A 23,919-nucleotide genomic window follows, 5' to 3' on the forward strand; every position below is an offset into this window, starting at 1 on the left:
GGAAGCCAGCGCAGCGCTCACCCCCTCAGGGCGCCGGCCCGGTGGGTGACCAGCCCCTGGGGGTCCCGCGGTCTCTGACCTGCCCACCCCGCTCCCCAGGGACCCGCCTCCCGCCCCGAAGAAGAAAGTAGACATGGATCAGGTGTGGCAGCTGCTGATGACGGCTGACCGAAAGGACTACGAGCAGATCTGCCTCAAATACGGCATCGTGGACTTCCGCTGGATGCTGCGGCGGCTGCAGCGGATGAGCAAGGAGCGCGAGGAGAAGCTGGCGCCGGTACCGCCCCGCCCGCCCCGCGGCCCCTGCCATCCCCGGGGGCGCCCTGGGGGTGGGGTCGGGGGACATCACATCTGGAGCGCCAGCCGTGGAGGGGCCGCCCCCGCCCCGTCCCCACGCGGCGTCAGCTAAGGACCTGCGTCCTGGCTTTGAAGCCTGGCTTGGACACTCACTGAAATCTGGGGCCTTGGAAAAGTTAGGGCTTCTGGGTCTTGGTTCCATTCCTTGTAAAGTGGGTGTTACAGGCATCCCTGCCTCGCAGGGTTACTGAGCGGTGGTCAGAGGATGTACTTAAAGCACTAAGCTCCACAAAGGCTTGAGGTTTGCCCACTGCCGTCAGCACACCATCACCCGACCCTGGGGGGTCTGTCTTATTTCTAAAGGCTTCTGGGGAGACGGGCTTCAGCCGCTTACAAACTGAAAGAGAACCGGGAAGTTTTCCCTGAGTCTAATCTAGCCCTGGTGAAAGTCTGCTTTCTCTAATGGAAACACAAAGCCACTTGCTTGCATTACCTTGAGAACAGTGTTATCAGCTTGGAAGGCGATTCATCCAAACTTCCATCCAGGGACCCAGCTTTCCTGCTCTGGGCTGTCTGCTCAGCCTTGACGCAGGACCCAGCCTCCACCTTGTAACCCAGCACACGTGGGCTCGGGCGCTGCCGGGGGCTGGGGCCTGAGGACCCGGAGCCCTGAGGAGCGCACTCAGAGGGTGCCCCCGACGGGTTCATATTCCCTAGTACCTCAACACCATCGCCAACCTGAGACATGTCCGGGTCAACAAGGAGGGGATCGCAACCTTTGGCCTGGAGCTGGACCTCAAGAGTCCTGAGAGCAAGATTTACCTGTACAAGGTGAGTCTGGGGGGGCGTCAAGGAGGGGGTCTGGCAGGGGAGGATTGGTGCGAGCAGCGTCGAGAGGGACGGTGAGGACACAGGCGATATGCCCTGCGCCCTGTGGAGCCCTTTCTGGCTTTGCTGCGGTCAGGTCCAGGGTGTCCAGCCAGGGCACTGGGTCAAAAGAGAGTTCTTAGAAGTGCACCCCTCGCCTCTGAGCGCTCTCTCCAGACACACCTCTGCATGGGCCCCACGAGGAGTGACCCGTCAACCAGGTGGGGGTGGGGCAGGGATCCCGAGGGGCTGGGCTGGGGTGTCACACTTGCTGGCTGTGTGACCTCAGGCAGGATGCTTACCTCTCTGTGCTGGCAGCCTCGTTCGTGGCATCAGCATAATGCAGGACCGGTCAGTCTCTTGGGGCGTCTAGCAGATAAATGAGCATGCGCGACGCCCCTCCCCCAGCTCTCCCTCCTGTGCACCCTTCCCTGTCTCTCACCAGCCTCACCTCCTTCCTCTGCCCCTCTGTCCACCGTGGCCTTCCCCGCCATCCGCATGGCTAACTCCTCCCTACGGAGACTCCCTGGCCCCCCATGTAGTGCTTTAAAAAAAAAAATTTATATTGAGGTACAGCTGATAATGGGCTTCCCTGGTGGCTCAGATTAAGGTAAAGCGTGTGCCTGCAATGCGGGAGACCTGGGTTTGATCTCTGGGTCAGGAAGATCCCCTGGAGAAGGAAATGACAACCCACTCCAGTATTCTTTCCTGGAGAATCCCATGGACAGAAGAGCCTGGTAGGCTCCAGTCCATGGGGTCGCAAAGAGTCGAACACACCTGAGCGACTGAGCAGGCGTGCCTGTACCCAAAGTGGAAAACAGAGGATCGCCTGGTACAGAGCAGCTCTAAGTGTCTGGGTGTGTGACCCACCCCCTGGGCTGCACTGTCCGTCGCTAGCCTGGGAAAGATCAGAATTCCAAGTAGCGTTTCTACTGAACCCGCATCGCTTTCGCACCAAAGTCAGAAAATCACCAGGCGCGCCGTGGTGGGTCAGGGATGACCAGCAAGGAGCCAGTCTATCCAGGGCTTGGCTGAAGTGGGCGTGTGCACGGGCCGCTGGTAGTACTCTGGTTCCTCATGAATGAGAGCACGGGGGACCGGCCACCCTGCTGCCTCCCTGCCCTGCTCGGGAAGGAGGTCCACCGCCCGCCCCCCTGCCGACTCAGCACTCTCTCGGGTGTCTCTTGCATAATGCCGGCAGATCGTTTACTCCGTCTCAGAGCCACGGATATTCCTAGAGCATTTATTTCCCTCCACCACACGCTCGGCCTCCTCCCCGCCCCTCTCCCCACCCGTCGTGGTCCCGCAGTGTCGTTTGGTGCCAAGGCCAGTGAGGAGCACAGCTGGTCGTCCGCAAGCAGGATGGGGGCAGGAGGAGCCGTGGACCCACGGAGGCCCTGCGCCCCCCTTTTCCTCCCCTGGCCCCAGGATGGCGAGATGGTCCCCTATGGCTTCGACAACGAAACCAAGCACTGTCTGCGGCGTCTGGGGAAGCACTACCAGTTCCAAATTCAGGACCTGCAGCCGGAGGACGCCGGCATTTACCAGGTCCGGGTGGAGGATGCCCACATATTCACCACGGAGCTGGAGGCCAGCGGTGAGTGGTCTGCCCTGAGCGCCTGGGCGGGCGCCAGCGTGCCTTCCAGTGGGGCTGCTGGATGGCCAGGACGCGGCCCCCTCGCCGTCCGGGAGAGGAGCTCGTGCCCGACGGTTAAATGTTGACGATCCCTTTCCAGAAGCCGCGGTCCGTGTTCTCTTGGTGCTGGGCTGGGCGCTGAGGGTTTCAGACGTGGGCTCTCGCCCTCGCTCACGGTCCGTCCTCAGCATCCACTCCCTCTCAGGCCGGAGCTGACCAGTTCCACAGCCTCCCTTCTGAGGCATGGCCCCCTTCATGACCCCCAGCAAGAAGCTCCACTGTCCCATCCCTCCCCTCCCTGCCTGTCCCCCTCAGGAATGGTCCCTTTCTCCATCATCAGACTCTGTCCCTTTCCACCACCACCCCCTCCCCAGCACCTGGCAGCTAAGGGCATTGGAGGGCGCTGACCCCTAGGGTGGGGGGAGCTTTCTGCAGATAAACCATGGAGGATGAGGCTGAGTCAGGCTGAAAAGGGGTGAGACCTCCAGGTGGCCCGGCGCTGTGCACAGGGAAGGGGGCAGGGCCCTGGGCTCAGCCAGGCCTGCCTGTGAATTCTGGCTGGACCACCTCTTAACTGCGGGAGCCATTTAGCGTGTAAAGCCTCAATTTTCAGACCTTGTGGAGGGTAACAGCGACACCTGCCTTGGAGGTGGTTGGGAGGATCGGTCGGAAGGCAGGTATAAGGCTCCGTACTCAGCCTGTCCGTCTCCTTCTTGAACCTACCTGCCCCCGGAGAGAAGGTTCAGATTTAGAATGCCAGCCACGTCTCACTGTTCACAGCCTAATTATAACTCCTCACTTTATGTGGAGAAACTGACACCTGGGGTGAGGGGTGACCTGTCCGAGGTGAGGCAGGCAGCCGTGGCCCAGCCGGCCTGCCCCGGGCGCCCTGGGCCCCCGGCGCCCCGTGTCGGCTCACGCCCCGCGTCTGCCCGCAGCCATCCCGCCCCGCGTGGTGGTCCCGCTGGCCGACGTCCGCTGCGAGGAGCGGGGGGACGCCATCTTCGAGTGCACCCTGTCCAACCCCTGCCCCAGCGCCGCCTGGAGGTTCCAGCACCAGCCTCTCCACCTCAGTGACAAGTACGAGGTGTTTGTGTCCCCGGACGGGCGGACCCACCGGCTGCTGGTGCGAGGGGTCCGCTTCTCCGACATGGGCCTCTACTCTCTGGGCACCAAGCTCCACGCCTCCAGCGCCTGGCTGGTGGTGGAAGGTGAGCGGGGATCCCGGGCTCTCCCCGCCTCGGCTGAGGCAGGCCCCAAGGCCCAGGGGGGCGGGGCTCCCTGTCAGTGCCCTGTACTGGGGACCCCTCATCCCCGGAGGCCAGAAAGGCCCCCAAGAGCCATGCTCCACGCCTGCAGTGCGGGCCCTCCACGGCGAGCCCACCCTCCCCAGCAGCGTCTGCTGCACTGGGCACAGATCCAAGGTGGCCTGGGGTCCTGGCCAGGGCTGAGGACAGTGGGCCAGGTCCACCCAGGGTGAGGAGCCCCTGGGTCAGGCCAGAGAACATCCTTAAACCCCCTTAGGGTTCTGGGTTCAAGGTGATCCCAGGAAACTGAAGTTGACATTCGTAAGACAAACAATAGAATAAGTTGATTTAAATGGAGAAAAAAAAAAAACCAGCGAGGCAACTGCAGGTGGCAAATGACTTTTGGCTTCTGTATTTTCTCCCAAAGTCCTCCTGAACCACCGAGCAGGGTCGGGGTGGGGGCCTCGGGTACAGGACCGGGGGAGGCGGTGATGGGATGAGCCACCAGCGAGCTGGTCTGCCTGGCTTCCTCCAGAGATGGCCGGCTTGCTTCTCTGCTGGGGAAACTGAGGGTCAGGCAACTGGGGAAACCGCTGGGGTCTGAGAGGCGCCTCAGCCTGATTTAACAGGGCTTTTCTCTTCTCTCTCTCCGTGGGCGTGACCTCTTACCAAAGCTGGGAAGGATAAGAGCCTTCTGACTGCAAGCGCTGACCACCAGAGGCAGGCACAAGAAGGCCAGAGCCCAGAAGATTTCAGGAGCGCCCATGGGGAGGGGGATAGATCCAGAGAGCAGGGCCCCACAGGGAGCTTCCTCCAGAGAGCTGGGCTGGCCTCTGGGGCCACAGCCAGCCCAGAAAGGGGCGGCCTGGGAGGGCCTGGTCACTCCTCGACGGGGGGCAAGGAGGCAGCTCACGCAGCATGGGTCCCTGGACAGGCCAGAGAGGGCTTTCTGGAAGAGGAGGGAGGCAGAGTCCCGGGTCTTGGGGTCGACCAGCTCCACGGAGGGAGAGGGGGGGACCGGAGCCTTCCGGGGGGCTTAAGAGGGGGCTTGGAATCCGGGCTGGGACTCACGGGAGGCCAACAGCGAGGTCGCAGCAGAGACGGTGCAGAGCCAACGGGAGCCTGGGAGGCAGGGTCCTGGCAGCTTGAGGCTGGAGGGCTGGGGGAGCGGGCCCCTTGGGGAGCCCAGGCTGGTCCTGCAGGGTCTGGCTTAGAAGGGCAAGGGTCAGAGATTCTGCAGGGGGAGAGCCTGGGTGAGCTGAGGGGAGGGCACGGTTTGAGTGGTGGGGTGGGGAGAGGCATGGCGGGCCCAGGGTGGGGCCACAGGGCTGGCCCAGGGGGTGCTGGAGGCGACCATGGGGCAGAGGGTCCTGGAGCACTGGAGCCTGTAGGAGGATGGGGCTCTAGCTCCATGGCAGGCTGGGGCCCTGAGAAAGGGAGCGATGCTGACCACAGGGATGCAAGGGGCTCCTGGGGCTCAGGGGCATCTGCAGGCTGGCACCTCCAGGAGCCACCTATATCTGCGGGTGAAAGCTTCTTCCAGGGCCGCGGAGCTCCTGAGGCCAAAACTGGGGCAGAGGCAGATGATGGAGGCCCAGGGGGTCCCGGGGGCTGGGGAGAGGGCCCACGGGGGCTCAGGACAAGGGAGGGCCCAGAGTCCATGGGGGCCTTGGGTGAGGTGGGCCGCAGTTCCAGCGGGGCCCAGGATCCCCGGGCCTGGACTGCCGGTCGGAGGGCTCCAGGCGAGGCTGTGGGCCCAGGCCCTTGGGATGACACTGGGTCCGACCCCAGCAAAACCGGGGCCCACGGCAGGCCTGGAGTGCTGGTGTGCGGTGGGGAGCGAGGGGGTGAGGGTGGCCCCCAGGCGGCGGGGCTGACCGGGTCTGATGCTAGAAGCCACAGGCTCAGTGAGTCTTCAGGCCCTGGTGGGACCCTGGAAGACACGGACGGGTTGAGAGGCTCAGGGGCCATGGGGTCTGAGCCAGGTTTCTGGGACGGGTCCCGGAGCTCCAGAGAGAAAGCACCCAGAGGTGGGGTGGGCCACGTGGGTGGCCTCGGAGGCCCGGAGGGGATGGAGTCTGGGCTGGGTGAGGGCTCCGGGTACCCTGGGGGAGCAGGCCTGGCCTATAGAGCCGGTTTCAGTGATGGCTTAGGCGGGCCAGGAGCTGTGGGTTTTGGCCGTGCTAGGGGCCCGGGAGGAGCAGAGCCTTGGGACAGGCGTGGTGGCAGCTGGGGCTCAGACGTACCCGGGGGCACGTGGTCTGGAGGCAGAGATGGTCGTGGTCCTGCAGGAAGGGCGTCTGAGGGACCTGAGAGCCTCGAGAGTGGTTCGGGCGGCCCAGACAGGGGCCCTGTGGGTGGGAGCAGCGTGCCTGCAGAGGCTGGGGGGGCCTCCAGAGGCTGGGGAGACAGCGGCCCTGGGGGCAAGTATCTTCCTGGTGGCCGGGGCCGGCCTGGGACAGCAGGGTCAGTGGGGAGAGGCGGCCTGGGGGCCTCAGCTGCAGCAGAGACTGTTGGGGAGGGACGCGCAGGGGCAGAGCCGGGGGGCTGGCGGGGAGCGGGGCCTTGGGGTCAGACTGGAGATGATGCGGGCTGCAGAGCCCTGGGGGGTCTGGGGGCTTCTGGAGAAGGAGCGGGTGAAGATGGCTCTGGGGTGTTGGGGTCTCTGCAAGTGGCAGGCCAAGTGCATGACAGGGGTGGAGCCAGAGGCCTCGGTGTGGGGGTCTCTGGAGCTGGGGCTGGTCCTGGGGGTGCTCCCGGGGGCCCCGAGGCATCAGAGTCTCACGCTGGGGTGGCCCTTGAGGGCCGGTGGGCTGATGCGTCCGGTGAACCGCTGGGTTGTGGGGATGGGTCACGCGCTCTAGGGCCTCAGTCAGTAGGAGGCACGTCAGCTTACGGAGGAGGGTCCAGGAGTCTTGGGCCTGGTGGGGTAGAGCTAGTGGGGGAGGCGGCCTTTAGCGATGGTGTGGGGGGCCCTGGAGGAATAGGGGCAGGGGCTAAGGCAGGTCACAGGGGTGGTTTAGGGGCTTCTGGGGAGTCAGGGTCATGCGGTGAGGCAGGCTATAGAGAAGGTTTAGGGGGTTCTGGAGGAATGGGGGCAGGCGCTAAGGCTGGTTATGGGGATGGTTTAGGGGGTTCTGGAGGAATGGGGGCAGGCGCTAAGGCTGGTTATCGGGATGGTTTAGGGGGCTCTGGAGGAATGGGGGCAGGGGCTAAGGCAGGTCACAGGGGTGGTTTAGGGGCTTCTGGGGAGTCAGGGTCATGCGGTGAGGCAGGCTATAGAGAAGGTTTAGGGGGTTCTGGAGGAATGGGGGCAGGCGCTAAGGCTGGTTATGGGGATGGTTTAGGGGGTTCTGGAGGAATGGGGGCAGGCGCTAAGGCTGGTTATCGGGATGGTTTAGGGGGCTCTGGAGGAATGGGGGCAGGCGCTAAGGCTGGTTATGGGGATGGTTTAAGGGGTTCTGGGGGAGTTGACTCAGGGGCTAAGGCTGGTTATAGGAATGGTTTAGGGGGTTCTGGGGGAGTTGATTCAGGGGCTAGGGCTGGTTATGGGGATGGTTTAGGGGGTTCTGGGGGAGTTGATTCAGGGGCTAGGGCTGGTTATCGGGATGGTTTAGGGGGTTCTGGGGGAGTTGATTCAGGAGGTAAGGCTGGTTATCGGGATGGTTTAGGGGGCTCTGGAGGAATGGGGGCAGGCGCTAAGGTTGGTTATGGGGATGGTTTAGGGGGTTCTGGGGGAATGGGGGCAGGTGCTAAGGCTGGTTATGGGGATGGTTTAGCGGGTTCTGGGGGAATGGGGGCAGGCGCTAAGGCTGGTTATGGGGATGGTTTAGGGGGTTCTGGAGGAATGGGGGCAGGCGCTAAGGCTGGTTATCGGGATGGTTTAGGGGGTTCTGGAGGAATGGGGGCAGGCGCTAAGGCTGGTTATCGGGATGGTTTAGGGGGTTCTGGGGGAGTTGATTCAGGAGGTAAGGCTGGTTATGGGGATGGTTTAGGGGGTTCTGGAGGAATGGGGGCAGGCGCTAAGGCTGGTTATCGGGATGGTTTAGGGGGTTCTGGGGGAATGGGGGCAGGCGCTAAGGCTGGTTATGGGGATGGTTTAGGGGGTTCTGGGGGAGTTGACTCAGGGGCTAAGGCTGGTTATCGGGATGGTTTAGGGGGTTCTGGGGGAGTTGATTCAGGGGCTAGGGCTGGTTATCGGGATGGTTTAGGGGGTTCTGGGGGAGTTGACTCAGGGGCTAAGGCTGGTTATCGGGATGGTTTAGGGGGTTCTGGGGGAATGGGGGCAGGCGCTGAGGCTGGTTATGGGGATGGTTTAGGGGGTTCTGGAGGAATGGGGGCAGGCGCTAAGGCTGGTTATGGGGATGGTTTAGGGGGTTCTGGAGGAATGGGGGCAGGCGCTAAGGCTGGTTATGGGGATGGTTTAGGGGGTTCTGGAGGAATGGGGGCAGGCGCTAAGGCTGGTTATGGGGATGGTTTAGGGGGTTCTGGGGGAATGGGGGCAGGCGCTAAGGCTGGTTATGGGGATGGTTTAGGGGGTTCTGGGGAAATGGGGGCAGGCGCTAAGGCTGGTTATGGGGATGGTTTAGGGGGTTCTGGGGGAATGGGGCAGGCGCTGAGGCTGGTTATGGGGATGGTTTAGGGGTTCTGGGGAATGGGGGCAGGCGCTAGGCTGGTTATGGGGATGGTTAGGGGTTCTGGGGAATGGGGCAGGCGCTAAGGCTGGTTATGGGGATGGTTTAGGGGGTTCTGGGGGAATGGGGGCAGGCGCTAAGGCTGGTTATGGGGATGGTTTAGGGGGTTCTGGGGGAATGGGGGCAGGCGCTAAGGCTGGTTATGGGGATGGTTTAGGGGGTTCTGGGGGAATGGGGGCAGGCGCTAAGGCTGGTTATGGGGATGGTTTAGGGGGTTCTGGGGGAATGGGGGCAGGCGCTAAGGCTGGTTATGGGGATGGTTTAGGGAGTTCTGGGGGAGTTGATTCAGGGGCTAAGGCTGGTTATGGGGATGGTTTAGGGGGTTCTGGAGGAATGGGGGCAGGCGCTAAGGCTGGTTATGGGGATGGTTTAGGGGGTTCTGGGGGAATGGGGGCAGGCGCTAAGGCTGGTTATGGGGATGGTTTAGGGGGTTCTGGCGGAGTTGATTCAGGGGCTAAGGCTGGTTATGGGGATGGTTTAGGGGGTTCTGGGGGAATGGGGGCAGGCACTAAGGCTGGTTATGGGGATGGTTTAGGGGGTTCTGGGGGAATGGGGGCAGGCACTAAGGCTGGTTATGGGGATGGTTTAGGGGGTTCTGGGGGATTTGATTCAGGAGCTAAGCTGGTTATGGGGATGGTTTAGGGGGTTCTGGGGGAATGGGGGCAGGTGCTAAGGCTGGTTATGGGGATGGTTTAGGGGGTTCTGGAGGAATGGGGGCAGGCGCTAAGGCTGGTTATGGCGATGGTTTAGGCGGTTCTGGGGGATTTGATTCAGGAGCTAAGCTTGGTTATGGGGATGGTTTAGGGAGTTCTGGAGGAATGGGGGCAGGCGCTAAGGCTGGTTATGGCGATGGTTTAGGGGGTTCTGGGGGATTTGATTCAGGAGCTAAGCTTGGTTATGGGGATGGTTTAGGGAGTTCTGGAGGAATGGGGGCAGGCGCTAAGGCTGGTTATGGCGATGGTTTAGGGGGTTCTGGGGGATTTGATTCAGGAGCTAAGCTTGGTTATGGGGATGGTTTAGGGGGTTCTGGAGGAATGGGGGCAGGCGCTAAGGCTGGTTATGGCGATGGTTTAGGGGGTTCTGGGGGATTTGATTCAGGAGCTAAGCTTGGTTATGGGGATGGTTTAGGGGGTTCTGGAGGAATGGGGGCAGGCGCTAACGCTGGTTATAGGGATGGTTTAAGGGGTTCTGGGGGAGTTGATTCAGGGGCTAAGGTTGGTTATGGGGATGGTTTGGGGGGTTCTGGGGGTATTGATTCAAAGGCTAAGGCTGGTTATAGGGATGGTTTAGGGGGTTCTGGAGAAGTTGGGGCAGGGGCTAGGGGAATGGAGTCAGGGAGTAAGGGAGGTTATAGGGGAGACTCAAGAGGACCTGTGGCGATGGGGCCAGAGGATGAGGTGGGCTTCAGAGATGGTTCAGGGGGATTTGGAGGAGTAGGCTCACTGGCTGGGGTGGGAGAGGATGGTGGATTCAGAGGCCAGGAGACCATGGGGCATGGCTCCGGATACTGGGCGGCCTCAGAGGGGCCTTACAGTGGCACGAGCCCCAAGGATGGTCCAGAGGGGGGCAGAGGGACGGGCCTGGTGGGAGGCGCAGGTGCGGGGCTGGGCTCCGGCATAGCCGGACGGCCGGGTACCATGGATGGTGCAGCTCATGGGGACGGCCCCAGGGGCGCAGGGATGCTGGGGGCTCCGGAAGGCCTGTCGATGCTTTCAGATGGGCGGGGTTCTCAGAGTGGTTTAAGGGGCTCTGGACGCCCAGGTGCCCCTGAGGCATGGGGGGCTGTGAGTTCTGAGGGGAAGTCAGGTATAACAGGGCAGCGAGATGGCTCTGGGCTCCCGGGGTACCCCGGGCACAGAGGGGCTCCCAGTGGGGAGGGCGGGGCTTCCGGGGTCCCTGATGATCGGGGGGCATTGCAGGGTGAGGCCTGGGCAGAGTCAGCTGCTCAGGAATCCACACGTGACCAGGACTCCTGGAAATCAGGTCCAGGGGTGGCAGGCAGGGGTCTGGCATCTGTCCAGGGGGCATTGGCCCCTCAGGGTGCCGGGGCCGCACAGCTGGGTGGCAAGAGGGTGGGGGCCGGACGGGGGGTCCCTGTGGGCGCAGGCCAGGGTCTGGATGGCAGCCAGTTGCCCGCAGAAAGGGGCAGATCCACATCAGGGCCCACTGGTGGGCGCGGGGAAAGACATGCGTGGGGCCCAGGCAGGGAAGACCAGGGGTTTGGCCAGGACAGCTCTGGAGCCTGGGACCAGCCCCCAGGCCCCTGGGTTTCGAGCTCCCTCCAGGAGGAAGACGCCATTCACAGGGGGACCCAAGAAAGGCTAGACGGCTCCTGGGGCTGGGAGGGGGCTCCAGACGGAGAGGAGGCTGGTGGGGGGCGAAGCCCAGGCTTCCTGGATGGCAGAGCTTCGGGTCTGGGAAGGAGCAGGGCTAGTGGCCCAGGGGACTCAGGTGTCCCCGGAAAGGGGACTTCTGCTGGTGGGGAGGACGGCTTCTCTCAAAAGCCTGGGGGTTCGGGACGACAGGGAGCCCGGGATGGCCTGGATGGTCCCTACGGCAGAAAAGAGCCTGGCGATGGGTCATGGGGTCAGGGGCCTGGCGGTCCACCGGGCGCAGGACACAGGAGAGGAAGGGGCTCCCTAGATGCTGAGGATGACAGGGTCCATGGCCCAGAGGCCCTGGCAGAGTACGAGGCGGTGGATGAGGCCGGCGTGGCAGAGAGGAGGCTGGGCCCATACAGGAGCAGGACTCAGACCTGGTCCAGGGTCGATCCTGGAGCAGCAAAGCGAGGTGGGGCGGATGAGGCCAGAGACCTGGGGCAGCCGCCTGGCGGAGAGGACACGGGGTACCCTGGGGAGTCCCCCAGCCACCTGGGCAGTGGCAGAGCTGGCAGAGATGGCGGATCAGACGCCTACGGCCGGAGGAAGGACGCCACCCTGAGCCCCAGATCCAGACGCAAGCCTGGCACTGGTGGCTTCTCTGAGGACGCCCGAGGTAGGTGCCTCTCCGTTGTTCTGGCTCTGGGGGGTGGGGGCAGGGGTCTCCCTGGACACCGGGGTGCAGGGCCGCCCCCAGGCCTGCCTCTGGGCCCGGGACTTTGCTGCTATCCCTGAGCCCCATTTCCAGGGATCTTTTCTCCAATCAGGAGGCTACTCTTCCTCCTTGCGCGGGTGGGACGCAGGCTTCTCGAGGCTGAGAGCCCTCCTGGTGTCTGTCTTGACCCCCTGTGTCCAAGGCACTGGACTTGGTGGGTCACCTAGACATCCTTGGGTGTCTAGGGCCCTTCATCTCCCTGGGCCCCCAGACCCCCTGTACCAGCCTGAGCCCTGCAGAGAAAATGGGGTGGTCTGGCCTTGCTGGCAGGACATGTGGCCCCCAGGGTGCAGCGGGAAGCTGGGCGAGGCGATCCCTGGGCACCCAGCACCCCTCCCCGCTGTGCCCCTCCAGGCCCCGCCGGCCACTTCTCCCAGGGCCTGGCTGACACAGAGGTGGAGCGTGGGGAGGCCGCCGTGCTCTCCTGCACCCTCACACGTGACCTGGGACCTGGAGCCTGGTTTAAGGACGGAGTCAAGGTACTGCCCCCCCCCCCCAGTCCTGCTGACCCCCGCTTTGCCAACCAGCCTGCGGGGGAGGGCTGAGTGAAGCAGAGGGGTGCAGACAGCAGCGGCTTTGCAAGAAGGAGATTTCACTCTTTGCTGTAACGGCGCCGACTCTGGGAGAAGTTTACATGGTCAACAACTTGGTGTGTTTGGAAAGGGCTGTCTCTTTGAGTGGATGTGTTCTTCACCCAGTGCCCCCCGGACAGGGCCCTGGCCCTCCCGCTACCATCCAACCTGCTGTCCTGTCCCAGCACCTGGTGAAGTCTGTCCTTCGGGCTCCGGACTCCCTGAGCAGCCCCCACCCCTCCACTAACACCTCAGTGGGGGTAGGCCCAGGGCTCGGAGCTCAGCTTCGTCCTCAGCTGGTTTCTGGGCCAGTAGTGCTGCCCACTTCATAGGTCGCTGGACGGCTAAAGATACGCTAAATGGGGGCCTGGCTCCTGCCGAGCACAGACGGGCGTTCCTTCCCGCAGCTTCAGTAACAGGCCCTGGCCAGCTTCGGGAGGGGCTGCACGGGGTGGGTGACCGGCCTTCTGTGGCCTCGTTCTCAGCTCAGCGCCCAGGACGGAGTCGCTTTCGAGCAGGACGGGCTGGCGCACAGGCTCGTCATCGCCCAGGCGGACGGGACGCGTGCCGGGAGGTACAGCTTTGCAGCTGGCGGCCAGGAGAGCGAGGCCACGCTGACTGTCCATGGTGAGGGCCGGCCCCCGCTCCCCGACAGGCGGCTCTCAGCCAGTGACGTGCGCCAGGTCTGAGAGTCTGGACGTGTCACTGGCCTGCGGCCCCCGTCCAGTCTTGCTCTCCGTTGAGAGGTTGATGCTGTTGTAATGAGCAGCCCGAATGCTTCCCCTCCTCGTCAGCATGTCCTCGGGGAGGTCCAGCCCCCGGGGACCCCCACCCCTGACTCCCGGGCCTTGTGCTCCCCAGACTCCCTGAGGCCCCTCCTCCCCCACCCTTGACTCCTGGGCCCTGTGCTTCCCAGACCCCCGGGGCCGCTCCTCCCCCAGCTCTGACTCCCTTGCCCTGTGCCCCTCAGATCCCCCAGTCATCGCTCCGGACGTCACCGCGCAGCTGAGGGAGCCGCTGGTGGTCAAGGCTGGGAAGCCAGTGACCATGAAGGTCCCCTTCCAGAGCTGCCTCCCAGTCCAAGCCACCTGGAGGAAGGACGGGGAGGAGGTGGCCGGCGGCAGTGGCCGTGGTGCCCAGGTGGCCGTAGGGGACGGCTTCACGCGGCTGTGCCTCCCCAGCGCCAGCAGGCAGGACCGTGGCCAGTACAGCGTCACCCTGAGGAGCCAGGGCGGCTCCACGCGGGCCGAGCTCACCCTGCAGGTCCTAGGTGCCAGCCTGGCCCTCGCCCCGTCCTGGGCCCCGCCTAGCCCCCCACGACACTGACCCCCATGCGCGCTGCCCAAGACCAAACCTGCCCGAGCTGGGCGTGCCCTCCTCACGCTGATTGGAAGATGCAGCTTAGAAAGACCCGGGGGCTCCTTGGGGGAGACTGGCTGAGTAGATACTAGGGGTATTATACTATACTATAGGGCTATTATACTATACTATAGGGGTATTATACTATACTATAGGGCTATTATACTATACTATAGGGCTATTATACGAGGGCTATAATGGGGTGGGTGGTGGTCCCTGCCTGGAGTCACGTCAGTTGGGCTCCTCGTGGTCCACGTGGAGGACCCAGGCAGGAGGCTCCGCTCTGTAGCCCATGGCAACCGGGGGCACTGCGTGTGGCCGGAGCCCCTGCAGGCGGGTGCCTTCCATGTCGTTCCCGAGGGCTGTGCGTGTCAGGGGTGGAGACCAGGGCCCCTCGAGGTGAAGCCCGCCTGGGCCTTCCACTGCAGGCAAGCGTGTCCACTGAGGGGGGGAGTGTGGCTCCCCTGTGGCTCCCCTGACCCCTCCTCTCTTCCCGCTCCTCTTGGGGGTCCCCAGACAAGCCCCAGCCCCCGCAGGGCCCCCTGGAGGTGCAGGACAGCCACGGGGCTGGAGTCCGCCTGCACTGGCGGCCCCCGAAGGATGACGGTGGCCGGGCCCTGCAGCACTACGAGGTGGAGCGGCGGCAGGCTGGCCGGAGCGCGTGGCTGAAGGTGGGCGAGCCCGGCTCAGACAGCACCGCCTTCACGGATGCCCACACGGAGCAGGGCAAGAAGTATGCCTACCGCGTGCGGGCTGTGACCGCAGAGGGGCCTGGGGAGGCCCTGGAGTCCGAGGAGGTGCTGGTGGCACCTGAGGGTGAGAGGACGGGGGACCGGGGCGGGGACACTGCTGGGCTCCACGCCGCGCCCAGAGGCTGGCCCTGAGAGACCCCAGCTTCTCTGGGACCTGGAGGCTGGGTCAGTGGGCAGGACGCAGGGGTCTTGTCCAGCTGTGGCTCTGTGGGGCGAGGTGGACGGCAGAGCCGCTCTCCAAGGCTCATCCTCCTTCTGGGGCACCTCCCAGGGGCTCGAGGCAGAGGGGCTCAGGGCCGGCTCTTGTCCCCTCCCTGTTTGTGTCACTCCTGCCCCAGAAGTGTGGGCTGGCTCCCACCCTGGCCTCCCTGGAAGGGGCTGTGTGTGGCCTCCCCCAGGGCCCGCTCCTCCTCCAGGTGCCCCCCGGGAGCTGGGGCCTCGCCCGGCCCCGGCTGACCAGCACCTCCTCCCCCGGCAGCTCGGCCTGGGCCCCCGCCCCCGCCGTCCATACTATCAGCCTCCAGCCAGGGCGTCACTCTGTCCTGGACGGCGCCCCGGGGCCCCGGCAGCGCCCACATCCTCGGCTACCTGATCGAGAAGCGCAAGAAGGGGAGCAACACCTGGGTGGCCGTGAACCAGAAGCCAGTGCCCGGTGAGCAGCCCGGGGGTGGTGGGCATCGTCCTGGCCTCCAGAGCCTCCCTGGACCCCCGGCCCGGGTCCTTTGTTGGGGCAGCATCAAGCCAGATGACTTAACTGTTTTGCTTTTCCTTTGTTCGTCTGGCTGTGCTGGGCTGGGCTTCGTCTCGCTGCGGAGAGCAGGGGCCCCTCTGTAGTCCGGGCGCGCGCGCATCGCACAGCGAGCTTCCTGTGCAGAGCAGGGGCGCTAGGCCTGCGGGCTGCAGTGGCTGCAATAGTTCAGCGCGCCCACCCTACTGAGTCGATTCTGAGAAACTGCTTTCTGGACCCAGAATGAACTCAGAAAGGCCCATGCCCAGGCCCGCAGGACAAAGAGGCTCAGAATGCCCGGCAGGCCGTGCTCCTTGGGGCTCAGCCTCCGTGTCTCTGAAAAGAGGGCATATTGGGCTCCGCCGCTGACAGGCTCCCTTTAATTGAGGTGGGACAACAGCTCTAAAGCAGAGGGGTGCCGAGCTCTGGGGGCGCCTGCACCAGGCTGCCTTGCAAGGCAGGGGGGCGCCGAGCGCTGGGGGTGCCTGCCCCAGGCTGCCCTGGCAAAGCAGGGGGGTGCCGAGCGCTGGGGGCGCCTGCCCCAGGCTGCCCTGGCAAAGCAGGGGGGTGCCGAGCGCTGGGGGCACCTGCCCCAGGCTGCCCTGGCAAAGCAGGGGGGTGCCGAGCGCTGGGGGCGCCTGCCCCAGGCTGCCCTGCAAGGCAGAGGCAGAACCGCACAGGGACCCTGAGACCCTGCACGGCGCCCTCCGCCTGGAGAGGACCAGGCCTCCCGGCGCGGCAGCAGGATGCGTGAGCTGTAGGGCCAGGCTGGTCCCGTCCGGGCATCGCCGGCCCCGTCGGGCAGGACTGATGTGCAGGGGCCTCCCACAGAGAAGAAGTGGACGGTGGGGGACCTGCGGCAGGGCTGGCAGTACGAGTTCCGGGTCACGGCTGTGGCCCCCTCCGGCCGGGGAGAGCCTGGACCCCCGTCGGAGGCCGTCTTCGCCCGCGACCCCATGAGTAAGTGGGGTACCGACCCCCGGGGGGCCGGGGTTGGGGGGGAAATGAAGGTGGAAAGGCCTTAAGGGTGAGGAATGATTTAGGGAGCCAGCACTGAGACAGACCCAGGCCAGAGGTGGGGGTTGGCAGAGTCCCACCCAGAACATCCCTGGGTCAGTCCTCTCCCTGGCTCGATTCCTGCAAGCTCCCACTCCCTCCCGTGAGGAGGCATCATCCCTGGGGGGTGGGGGTCACAGGGGAGCCTCACCGTCAATTTTCCATTCGCTCATCACCTACCGGGCGCTGGCATGGTCCCAGGAAGCACGTGCGGGCTTGGGAAACTTCCGGTCTAGAGCAGCACTGCCCTACCTGTGGTCCCAGTGCCCACGGCAGACAGCCGGGACGCAAGGAGAGAAAGCTGCCCCGCTTTGTTTGATCCGCATTTCTCAAATTCGAGCACAGAATACCTTTCCCTCGAAACACCCATCAAAGCGTCTCTCCACAGCACATGGCTGCCCTGTGTACCTCCCCTGAGCTCTTACCCTCAACAAGCCCCAGGCGTGCAGAAAGCTCCTGGCCGCTGTGGATCGGCCGGAGGTGTCCTTCTGTGTCTGCCGGGCCCTGAGCTGGGTGGCTATGGGGCTTGGACAGACTCAAGGAGTCTGGGGGGCTACCCCTTAGGTGGTGCCCCAGGCTGGGAGGCCAGAGCCCTGGGCCACTGTGCAGCCCACAAAGCCCTTTATACACGTCACAGCTTTGCTATGAAAACCTCATGGGCAGATGGGCCCCATTTTACAGGTAAAAAGCAGAGTGTGGACTAGGCACCGAGGAGGCAGTCTCGACCAGCTTAAAGCTTGGAACAGAAAGACGCAGAATTCTAGCGTTTAGGGATCCTGGGACCCAAGGACGCATCAAAGAACGCAGCAGCTTTGGGAATTACGGGTGGAGTTAGGGGAAGGGGGTTGGCAGGCTGGGGAGTGGGTGGAAGGAGCCGGGGGAGGCTTCCTGGAGGAGGAGAGCTGGGGTCGGCGGTGCAGACACAGGAAGAGCCCAGGACAGGGTCAGGGTTCGGGTCCAGGCAGGGGCTTTAGCAAAGAGCTTAAGAGAAAGGAACCCCCGGCCGCCCACCCAGGGAGGGTCCACTGCGCGGGGCCTCCCTCAGGAGAGGTGATGCCACTCCTGACGGCCCGTGGTGCCCGCCCAGGACCCCCGGGGCCCGTGAGGGATCTCCAGGTCACGGACACGTCGCACTCCAGCATCACCCTGAGCTGGGCTCGGCCCGACACCCAGGACGGGGATGAACCGCAGGGCTACGTGGTGGAGCTGCGCAGCTCGGCCAGCCTGCAGTGGAGCCCGTGCCACGCGGGCACAGTGCAGGGCACCACCTACACGGCCAAGGGGCTGCGGCCCCGGGAGAGCTACCTGCTGCGGGTGACGGCCGTGAACGACGGGGGCCCTGGCCAGCCCACTGCCCTGGGCTCGGCGGTGGAAGCTGTGCCCGTCTCGAGTGAGTCCCCCTCCCTCCTCCAGGCCAGGCCCTTCCCGGGGCCTCTCCCCAATTCAGAGAAGGGCCACATCCTGGGCACCTAGCAGGGGCAGGGCGCTGGGCGAGGGAGGCCTTGCGAAAATGCATTTTCATCACAGCTCATGCCAAGTCCTACCAGCTCAGCACTCTCCCCAGATTTCAGATGAGGACACTGAGGTCAGGGGTCAGGGGTGCGCTGCCCTGGACCTTGCCGCTGGCCCTCAGCAGAGCCCAGGTGACCGACCTCAAGGCCCAGGTTCGATCCAGCACTCTTTGCTGCTTCCTGAGTGTGGCTCGAGAGGGCCCGGTGCCCCTCAGCTCCTGCCCGGCTCCCATCAGAGCAGAGGGCCGCCAGGCCCTGTTCCTTGGAAGCGGGACCGCCTCTTCCCGGGGCGGGCTTTCATTGCTGGAGCAGCTGGCCTGTCTTTGGCGCAAGCTGACACTGGGCCGTCCCAGTGGAGCCCAGGTGTCCGTGTGATGACAAAGGGGACGCACAGAGAAGAGGTCCCTGCGTCTGTGTCCAGAGCCCAGAGGCTTGTCCTGGCCCTGCCCCCACTCCAGGGCTCTCCCGCCACTTCCTGCCTCAAGTGGGTCGTTGTCTCATCACAAGACACAGGAGTTTCTGTGCCGGCCTGACCCCGAGGCTGCCCACCACAGCTCCCCTGCAGGAATCCCCTCCAGCCCCCTCTCCAGGTCCTACAGGGCCCCCCATCTGATGTCCCACGGGGTCTCAGCGTCCCAGGGCTGCCCAGCGTCCCCCTGCAGCCCTGCCCGGCCATAACCAGGGCTGGGGCCCAAGTGCAGAGGGAGCTGACAGGCCACCCCGTGTGTTCCAGTCCGCCCCAAGTTCCGCATGGACGCCGGCATGAAGGACTTGCTGACGGTCAGAGCTGGGGACACGGTCCGCGTGCCCGTCTACTTTGAGGTGAGCACACGTATTGAGCTTCGGGGGACAGTGTCAGCCCTGAGGGCCTCCTCTCTTCCCTGCTCGTCGGGGGCCTGGGCTCGTGCTGGAAGTCCGGCGGTAGAGAGGAGTGTGGGCGTCGCGCTGCAGGCAGCCCTGTGCTGAGCGCCAGCCGCCGCTCCGCTCCCGTCTGCGAGCCCTCTGGTGGTGGCTCCCGGGACTGCGCCTCTAAGCCCACCCCTACTTCCCCTTGGTCTGGGAAGGGGGTCCTGGACTTCAGAAAGTGTGAGCACGCGGCCTGCCTCTGACCCAGGACGACCTCCAGCAGCAGCACTGTCTGTGGGCACGTGGTTGGGCAGCCAGGGAGGTTAGAAGCACGCGTGGCCTGGATTCAAATTCTGACCCCAGCCTGCACCGACTGACTTTCGACACACATCTCAACGTCTGTGTTCCCACGTCCTCTGTCAAACGTGTTTAATAGCAGTAACGTCTCAAAGGGTTGTTCTGAGGATTCAAGGAATCCGTAATTGAAAGCACATAAACAGTGCTGGGCAAGTGGCAAGTACCCAGGATGCATCGCCTGTCGTTATTACTGTTGCTACTGCTGTTGTTTAAGCCATCGTCGTCTGTGTAGGAAGCTCACAGGCGGCAGAGCCAGATTCAAACCCCACCTATCTCTAAATTACGTGTTCTTAACTGTTAGACCACGATGACGACAGTGGTAACGATGACAGAAACGTGGGAGACGCACTGAGCGTCTGCTCTGTCTTGGGCCCTGTTCTCTGAGCTTCCCATGTATCAGTCATTTCTCGGTTCTCAGACAAGCCTGTGAGGTCGGTCACTGTTCGTGGCCCCAGGTGACTCATGCCCAGTGCTGAGAGAGAGGGTCCCGGCCATCAGGCAGGGTCAGGCCCCCATCCTCTCCCTGCTGGACCCCTGCAGGGACCCCCGAGTCACTGGCCTTTTGGGCCTTGGCACCAGCTGGTTGGTATTCTCCTCCCATGAGTGCTCCCCTCCCACGAGTGCTCCCCACTCCCCCCTGCCCTTGTGCCCCCTGTCCGGTGAACTGAGAGCCAGTCATGCTCTCCTGGTCAAACCTCACAACAGCAGCTCATGGCTCATGAAACGAAGCCCAGGTGTCTGCACGCGTGCTCTGTGCAAGGCCTTACCCCTCAGCCGCCCTGCCTCTGCCTCACCCGCTCATTTCCCCTCAACCCTGCCATGCCCACCCGTCCACCATCCTTTCCCTAGCCAGCTCTGCCCCAGGGCCTCTCCTTGCACCCGCACCTCAGCCCAGCGAAAAGCCGTCCCTCCTACCAAACTCCCTCTCACCCCCTCTCCTCCATGCCCAGGCTGCGCCCACCCCGGAGGTGACCTGGCTGAAGGACGGCTTGCCCCTGCCTAAGCGGAGTGTGGCCTCCGTCAAGGACGGCCTCACCCAGCTCCTGGTCCCGTCGGCCAGCCTCGACGACAGCGGCGTCTACACCGTGGTGCTGAGGAGCCTGCGAGGGGAGGAGGCCACCTACAGCTTCCGCCTCAGGGTGGCAGGTGAGGCCGGCCTGCCCTGGGCTGGACTCAGACGGGCCACTCCCAGACCCTTGCTGGGCGCCCACCCGGAGGGAGAGAGCCGGAGGGGCCGGGGGAGCGGGGCTTCACCATCCTCCTGCCCTGGGTGCCTGGGGACAGCTGAGCACAGTCTTCAGGACCCGCTGTCCCTCCTCTGGGTCAGTGAGCAGAGACAGTCACCGCCATCCCATCGGCCCAAGGAGGGCTAGGAAGAAATGTCCGTGGTCCTCACCTGGGATGAAGGTGGTCCCCCGGCCCGGCCCCAGGGGGCTTTCTCAAACCCAGAACTAACCACCAGTTGACAGTGGGGGCTCTGTAACTTGGTCTTATGGAAGCCCCACTCTGTTCCCGTGTCCTGTGTCACGAACAGGCCAAAGTGGATCCCAATGAGCCTCTTCAGAGGCGTTCAACCCTCCAGCAGTAACTGCAGGGCTTGCCCAGTTCTCTCTGGTCCCCTGCCTGGGGAGACCGTGTCTTCCAGGGCCTTGGAAGAAGAGGGGGCCTGGGAAGGACTTGGGAACCCAGGAAGGATTCGGGGACCCAGGGTAGGACTTGGGGACTTAGGCAGGACTCAGGCCCTGGAGCAGGACATGGGGAGACAGGGCAGTTCTCAGGGACTCAGGTCAGGACTCAGGGACTTGGGGCAGGACCTAGGCCCTGGCAGGATAAGGGAACCTGGGCAGGACTGGAGCCCCGGGCAGGGCTCAGCAGGGGCCCCGGGTCCAGTCAGGCGCACACGAGCCCCAGCCTGCCCGCTCTGTCCCTACAGCGCGCCCGCGGGCGCCAGGGCCCATCGTGCTGCGGGAGGGCACGCTGGGCTCGGTGACCGTCGAGTGGGAGCCGTCCCCGGACGAGGCGGAGGCGGGCGACGCGCCGCTGCACTACGCGGTGCTGATGCGCACCTCGGCCCACGCGCCCTGGTGTCCGGCGGCCGAGCGCCTGCACAACTGCCGCTTCACCCTGGTGGGCGTCCTCCCGGGCCACGAGTACCACTTCCGCGTGGTGGCCAAGAACGAGCTGGGCGCCAGCGAGCCCTCGGACACGCGCCAGCCCTGGGTCGTCCCGCGCCAGCCGTCTGGTGAGCTCGCCGTCCAGGGCGCCAGGGACGGGGTTGGAGGCAGGGCCCCGCCCCTGTCCTCAGGCTCCGCCTCTGCGGGGAGAACGCGAGGGCCGGGTGCTTCTCAAGTCAGAGGCGGGCGATACAGTAGACAGAGGTCAGTGCTTCTCTGAAAATAGTCCTTTGCGATCAGACAGATTCGAAACTTCAAAGCAGTCGCCTGAAAAATCAGGCCCTAAAATCAGATGTACATTTTCACGATTTCTAAATTTCACGATTTTCTAAAATGGAAAAGTGTCCGAAGGTTCCACACTCAGATGCATCCGTAGGTAGTTAGGGCCTGCTCAGTTTTCATTTCTTCTTTTGATTTCTTCTGTGTTCCAATTTGCCCACAGTACGTGTGTGTTAGCTTGTAGTACAGGGGGAAAAAAAAAAAGAAATAAAAGAAAATTTTAAAAAAGGATAAAAAAAAATGAGTACAGCAGCCTTGGGGTCAAGTTTGCAGGCGAGATGTCAGGGAGCCCCGGCACGCCCGCCTCCACCAGGAGCTTCCCACCCACGGCTCCCCACCGCCCTCCCGGCTCTCTGACCTTCCGCTTTCCGCTACAGACAAGGTCGCGGCGAGGGCCCCGAGCTACCGGGAGCCCGACCTGAGCCAGAAGCCGCGCTTCCTGGTGGGCCTCCGCCCCCACCTGCTGCCCCTGGGCAGCGAGTGCTGCATGACCTGCGCCGTGCAGGGCCAGCCACGCCCCCACGTCTCCTGGTTCAAGAACGACCAGAGCCTGGCCAACCACCCCGCCGCGTACACCACCGACGTGATGGGTGTGTGCTCCCTCGTCATCCCCAGCGTCTCCGCCACGGACGGCGGCCAGTACAAGGCGGTGGCCGAGAACACTCTGGGCCAGGCGGTCAGCACCGCCACGCTCATCGTCGTGGGTGAGGCTGCCCGGCTCGGGCTTAAGCTGGCTGGGGGGCCGGGGGGCGGGGAGAGCCAGGGGGGCAGCCCCCGCTGCTTTCAGGGAGCCCCCTGGGAGGGTGGGCTGGGGCCAGGCCGGCAGGTTCGCAGCCTGGCTCTGTGTGAACTCCCTTACTTAACGTCTGCCTCTGGTCTTTCTGGGGCCCTGGTTTGCTCATCTGTAAGATGCGGTGGGCAAGATCACAGGTGAGCAGCCTTGGCTTGAGGGGCTGCATGCCGCCCGCCTAAGTGTCCCGGAACAGCCTCGCCCCTGTTCTGAACGGGAGAGAAAGCCGCGATGCCCCTTTGTGAGCATGCCCAGAGACGGACACGCGGTGCCCCCGGGCCACACGGCTCTCTTGTCAATGGTCTCCTTTTCAGTAAGGCAGATCATATGTATTAATAAGAAAACATTTCCCCTGATAACATCTTATATTTTGAAAAGCAAGAAGGAAAAGTAACTCCTAACATTCTGAATTATTCAGAATTGACTTTTGTGCAGCGATGACCCTTTCAACCCTGGGGAGGAACATTTCGAAGTGCCTGGCTCATATGCACACTAGTGTTTGGGGACCCTAGGGGCCGGGGAAGAAGAACCTGGCCCAAACTCAGAGAGCATCTGGTGGCTGTGGCCCCGTAGCAGAGCTCCCAGGCCTGGCCCACTGCGGGGTTGTGTTGACCTTGCGACAAGCCAGGCACCCTGGTCCTCTGTGTTTTGCAGAGCCCAGCGATGAGCCCCGCCGCACAGTGGAATGGCCCTGCCCGGCCCCTCAGCCGGCGGATGACCGCGAGTCCCTGAAGCTCCACTCCTCATACCACGCCCGCCTGGGGAGCCCATCCAAGGGGGTGGAGGATGCTGGCCATGCCCAGAGTCTCAGGGGAGGGCGAGCAAGGGGGAAGCCTCTCCAGGGGGGCGCGGAGGCTTCGGGGAAGACAAAGACGAAGCGGGCGTTCAGACTCCCAGCCTTGAGCTGAGTCACTGGACTGCATGGCCTCAAGGCTCCCGCTTGGGGGATCAGAAGGCAGGCGTCTGTCTGCAGGATGGAGTCTTGGTCCTCGATACCCTGGGCTGGGCTGTTAGAGGGAGGTGGGGAAGAGCTGGGTCTGTGTGCCCATGGTGAAGGGAAAGCGAGGGGTCAGAGGACCTGGGCGGGGCCGGGGCTGGAGGGCATGTGTGTGTTTGTGTGGATGTGTGGGTGCATGCTCTTGCCTGGAGAGTCCCAGGGACCGGGGAGCCTGGTGGGCTGCCGTCCATGGGGTTGCACAGAGTTGGACACGACTGAGCCACTTAGCAGCAGCAGCAGCAGCAATGGACGCATGCACGCTAGGGGGAGATGCTTTCTGTATGCTGTTTCTTCATTAAAATGCTGGCTAACACAGGCAAACCGTCTGCAGATGAATTTGGGGTCTGCACGCTGGGGAGAGATGGATTTCCCGTGCGGAGTCTCTGTGCCAGCCTCCAGGGCGACAGGGGTGGGGGTGGAGGGAGGCGGGCTTCTGGCTGGAGGGAAGAGTTCGGTTGGAACTGGGCTCTTCTGCAGTTAGTTCCAAGGGTGTGAAAGCTGAGCCTGTCCCGAAGGTCTGTGTGGTGGAGAGACCTCCCTGAGCCCCAGCTGGTATCTCCTGCCCACCTCTGTCTGACCAAATCCTGTGCAAATCCTGGGGATCCTAGTTCCCCAACCAGGGGTGGAATTCGGGCCTCTTGGCAGTGAGAGCGAGGGTCCTAGCC

General features: G+C 63.7%; 1 protein-coding gene across 1 annotated transcript in view; it reads left to right on the plus strand.

Moving 5' to 3' along the window:
• The window catches only part of IGFN1 (immunoglobulin like and fibronectin type III domain containing 1), a 30,741-nt gene extending 7,166 nt beyond the window's left edge, over positions 1–23,575 (plus strand). The window contains exons 8-25 of the mRNA XM_061383755.1: positions 100–277; positions 1,015–1,128; positions 2,593–2,761; positions 3,739–4,011; positions 4,722–4,781; positions 11,628–11,735; positions 12,189–12,313; positions 12,892–13,033; positions 13,377–13,676; positions 14,282–14,581; positions 14,996–15,169; positions 16,076–16,204; positions 17,388–17,690; positions 18,545–18,633; positions 19,965–20,160; positions 20,948–21,256; positions 21,845–22,171; positions 22,912–23,575. Coding sequence (XP_061239739.1) covers positions 100–277; positions 1,015–1,128; positions 2,593–2,761; positions 3,739–4,011; positions 4,722–4,781; positions 11,628–11,735; positions 12,189–12,313; positions 12,892–13,033; positions 13,377–13,676; positions 14,282–14,581; positions 14,996–15,169; positions 16,076–16,204; positions 17,388–17,690; positions 18,545–18,633; positions 19,965–20,160; positions 20,948–21,256; positions 21,845–22,171; positions 22,912–23,165 — 3,550 coding nt within the window. The 3' untranslated portion in view covers positions 23,166–23,575. The remainder of the gene's footprint in view (positions 1–99; positions 278–1,014; positions 1,129–2,592; positions 2,762–3,738; positions 4,012–4,721; positions 4,782–11,627; positions 11,736–12,188; positions 12,314–12,891; positions 13,034–13,376; positions 13,677–14,281; positions 14,582–14,995; positions 15,170–16,075; positions 16,205–17,387; positions 17,691–18,544; positions 18,634–19,964; positions 20,161–20,947; positions 21,257–21,844; positions 22,172–22,911) is intronic.
• Positions 23,576–23,919: the final 344 nt, after the last annotated feature.

Source organism: Bos javanicus, chromosome 16 (assembly GCF_032452875.1).
Source record: "Bos javanicus breed banteng chromosome 16, ARS-OSU_banteng_1.0, whole genome shotgun sequence".
NCBI classification, from domain to species: Eukaryota; Metazoa; Chordata; class Mammalia; order Artiodactyla; family Bovidae; genus Bos; species Bos javanicus.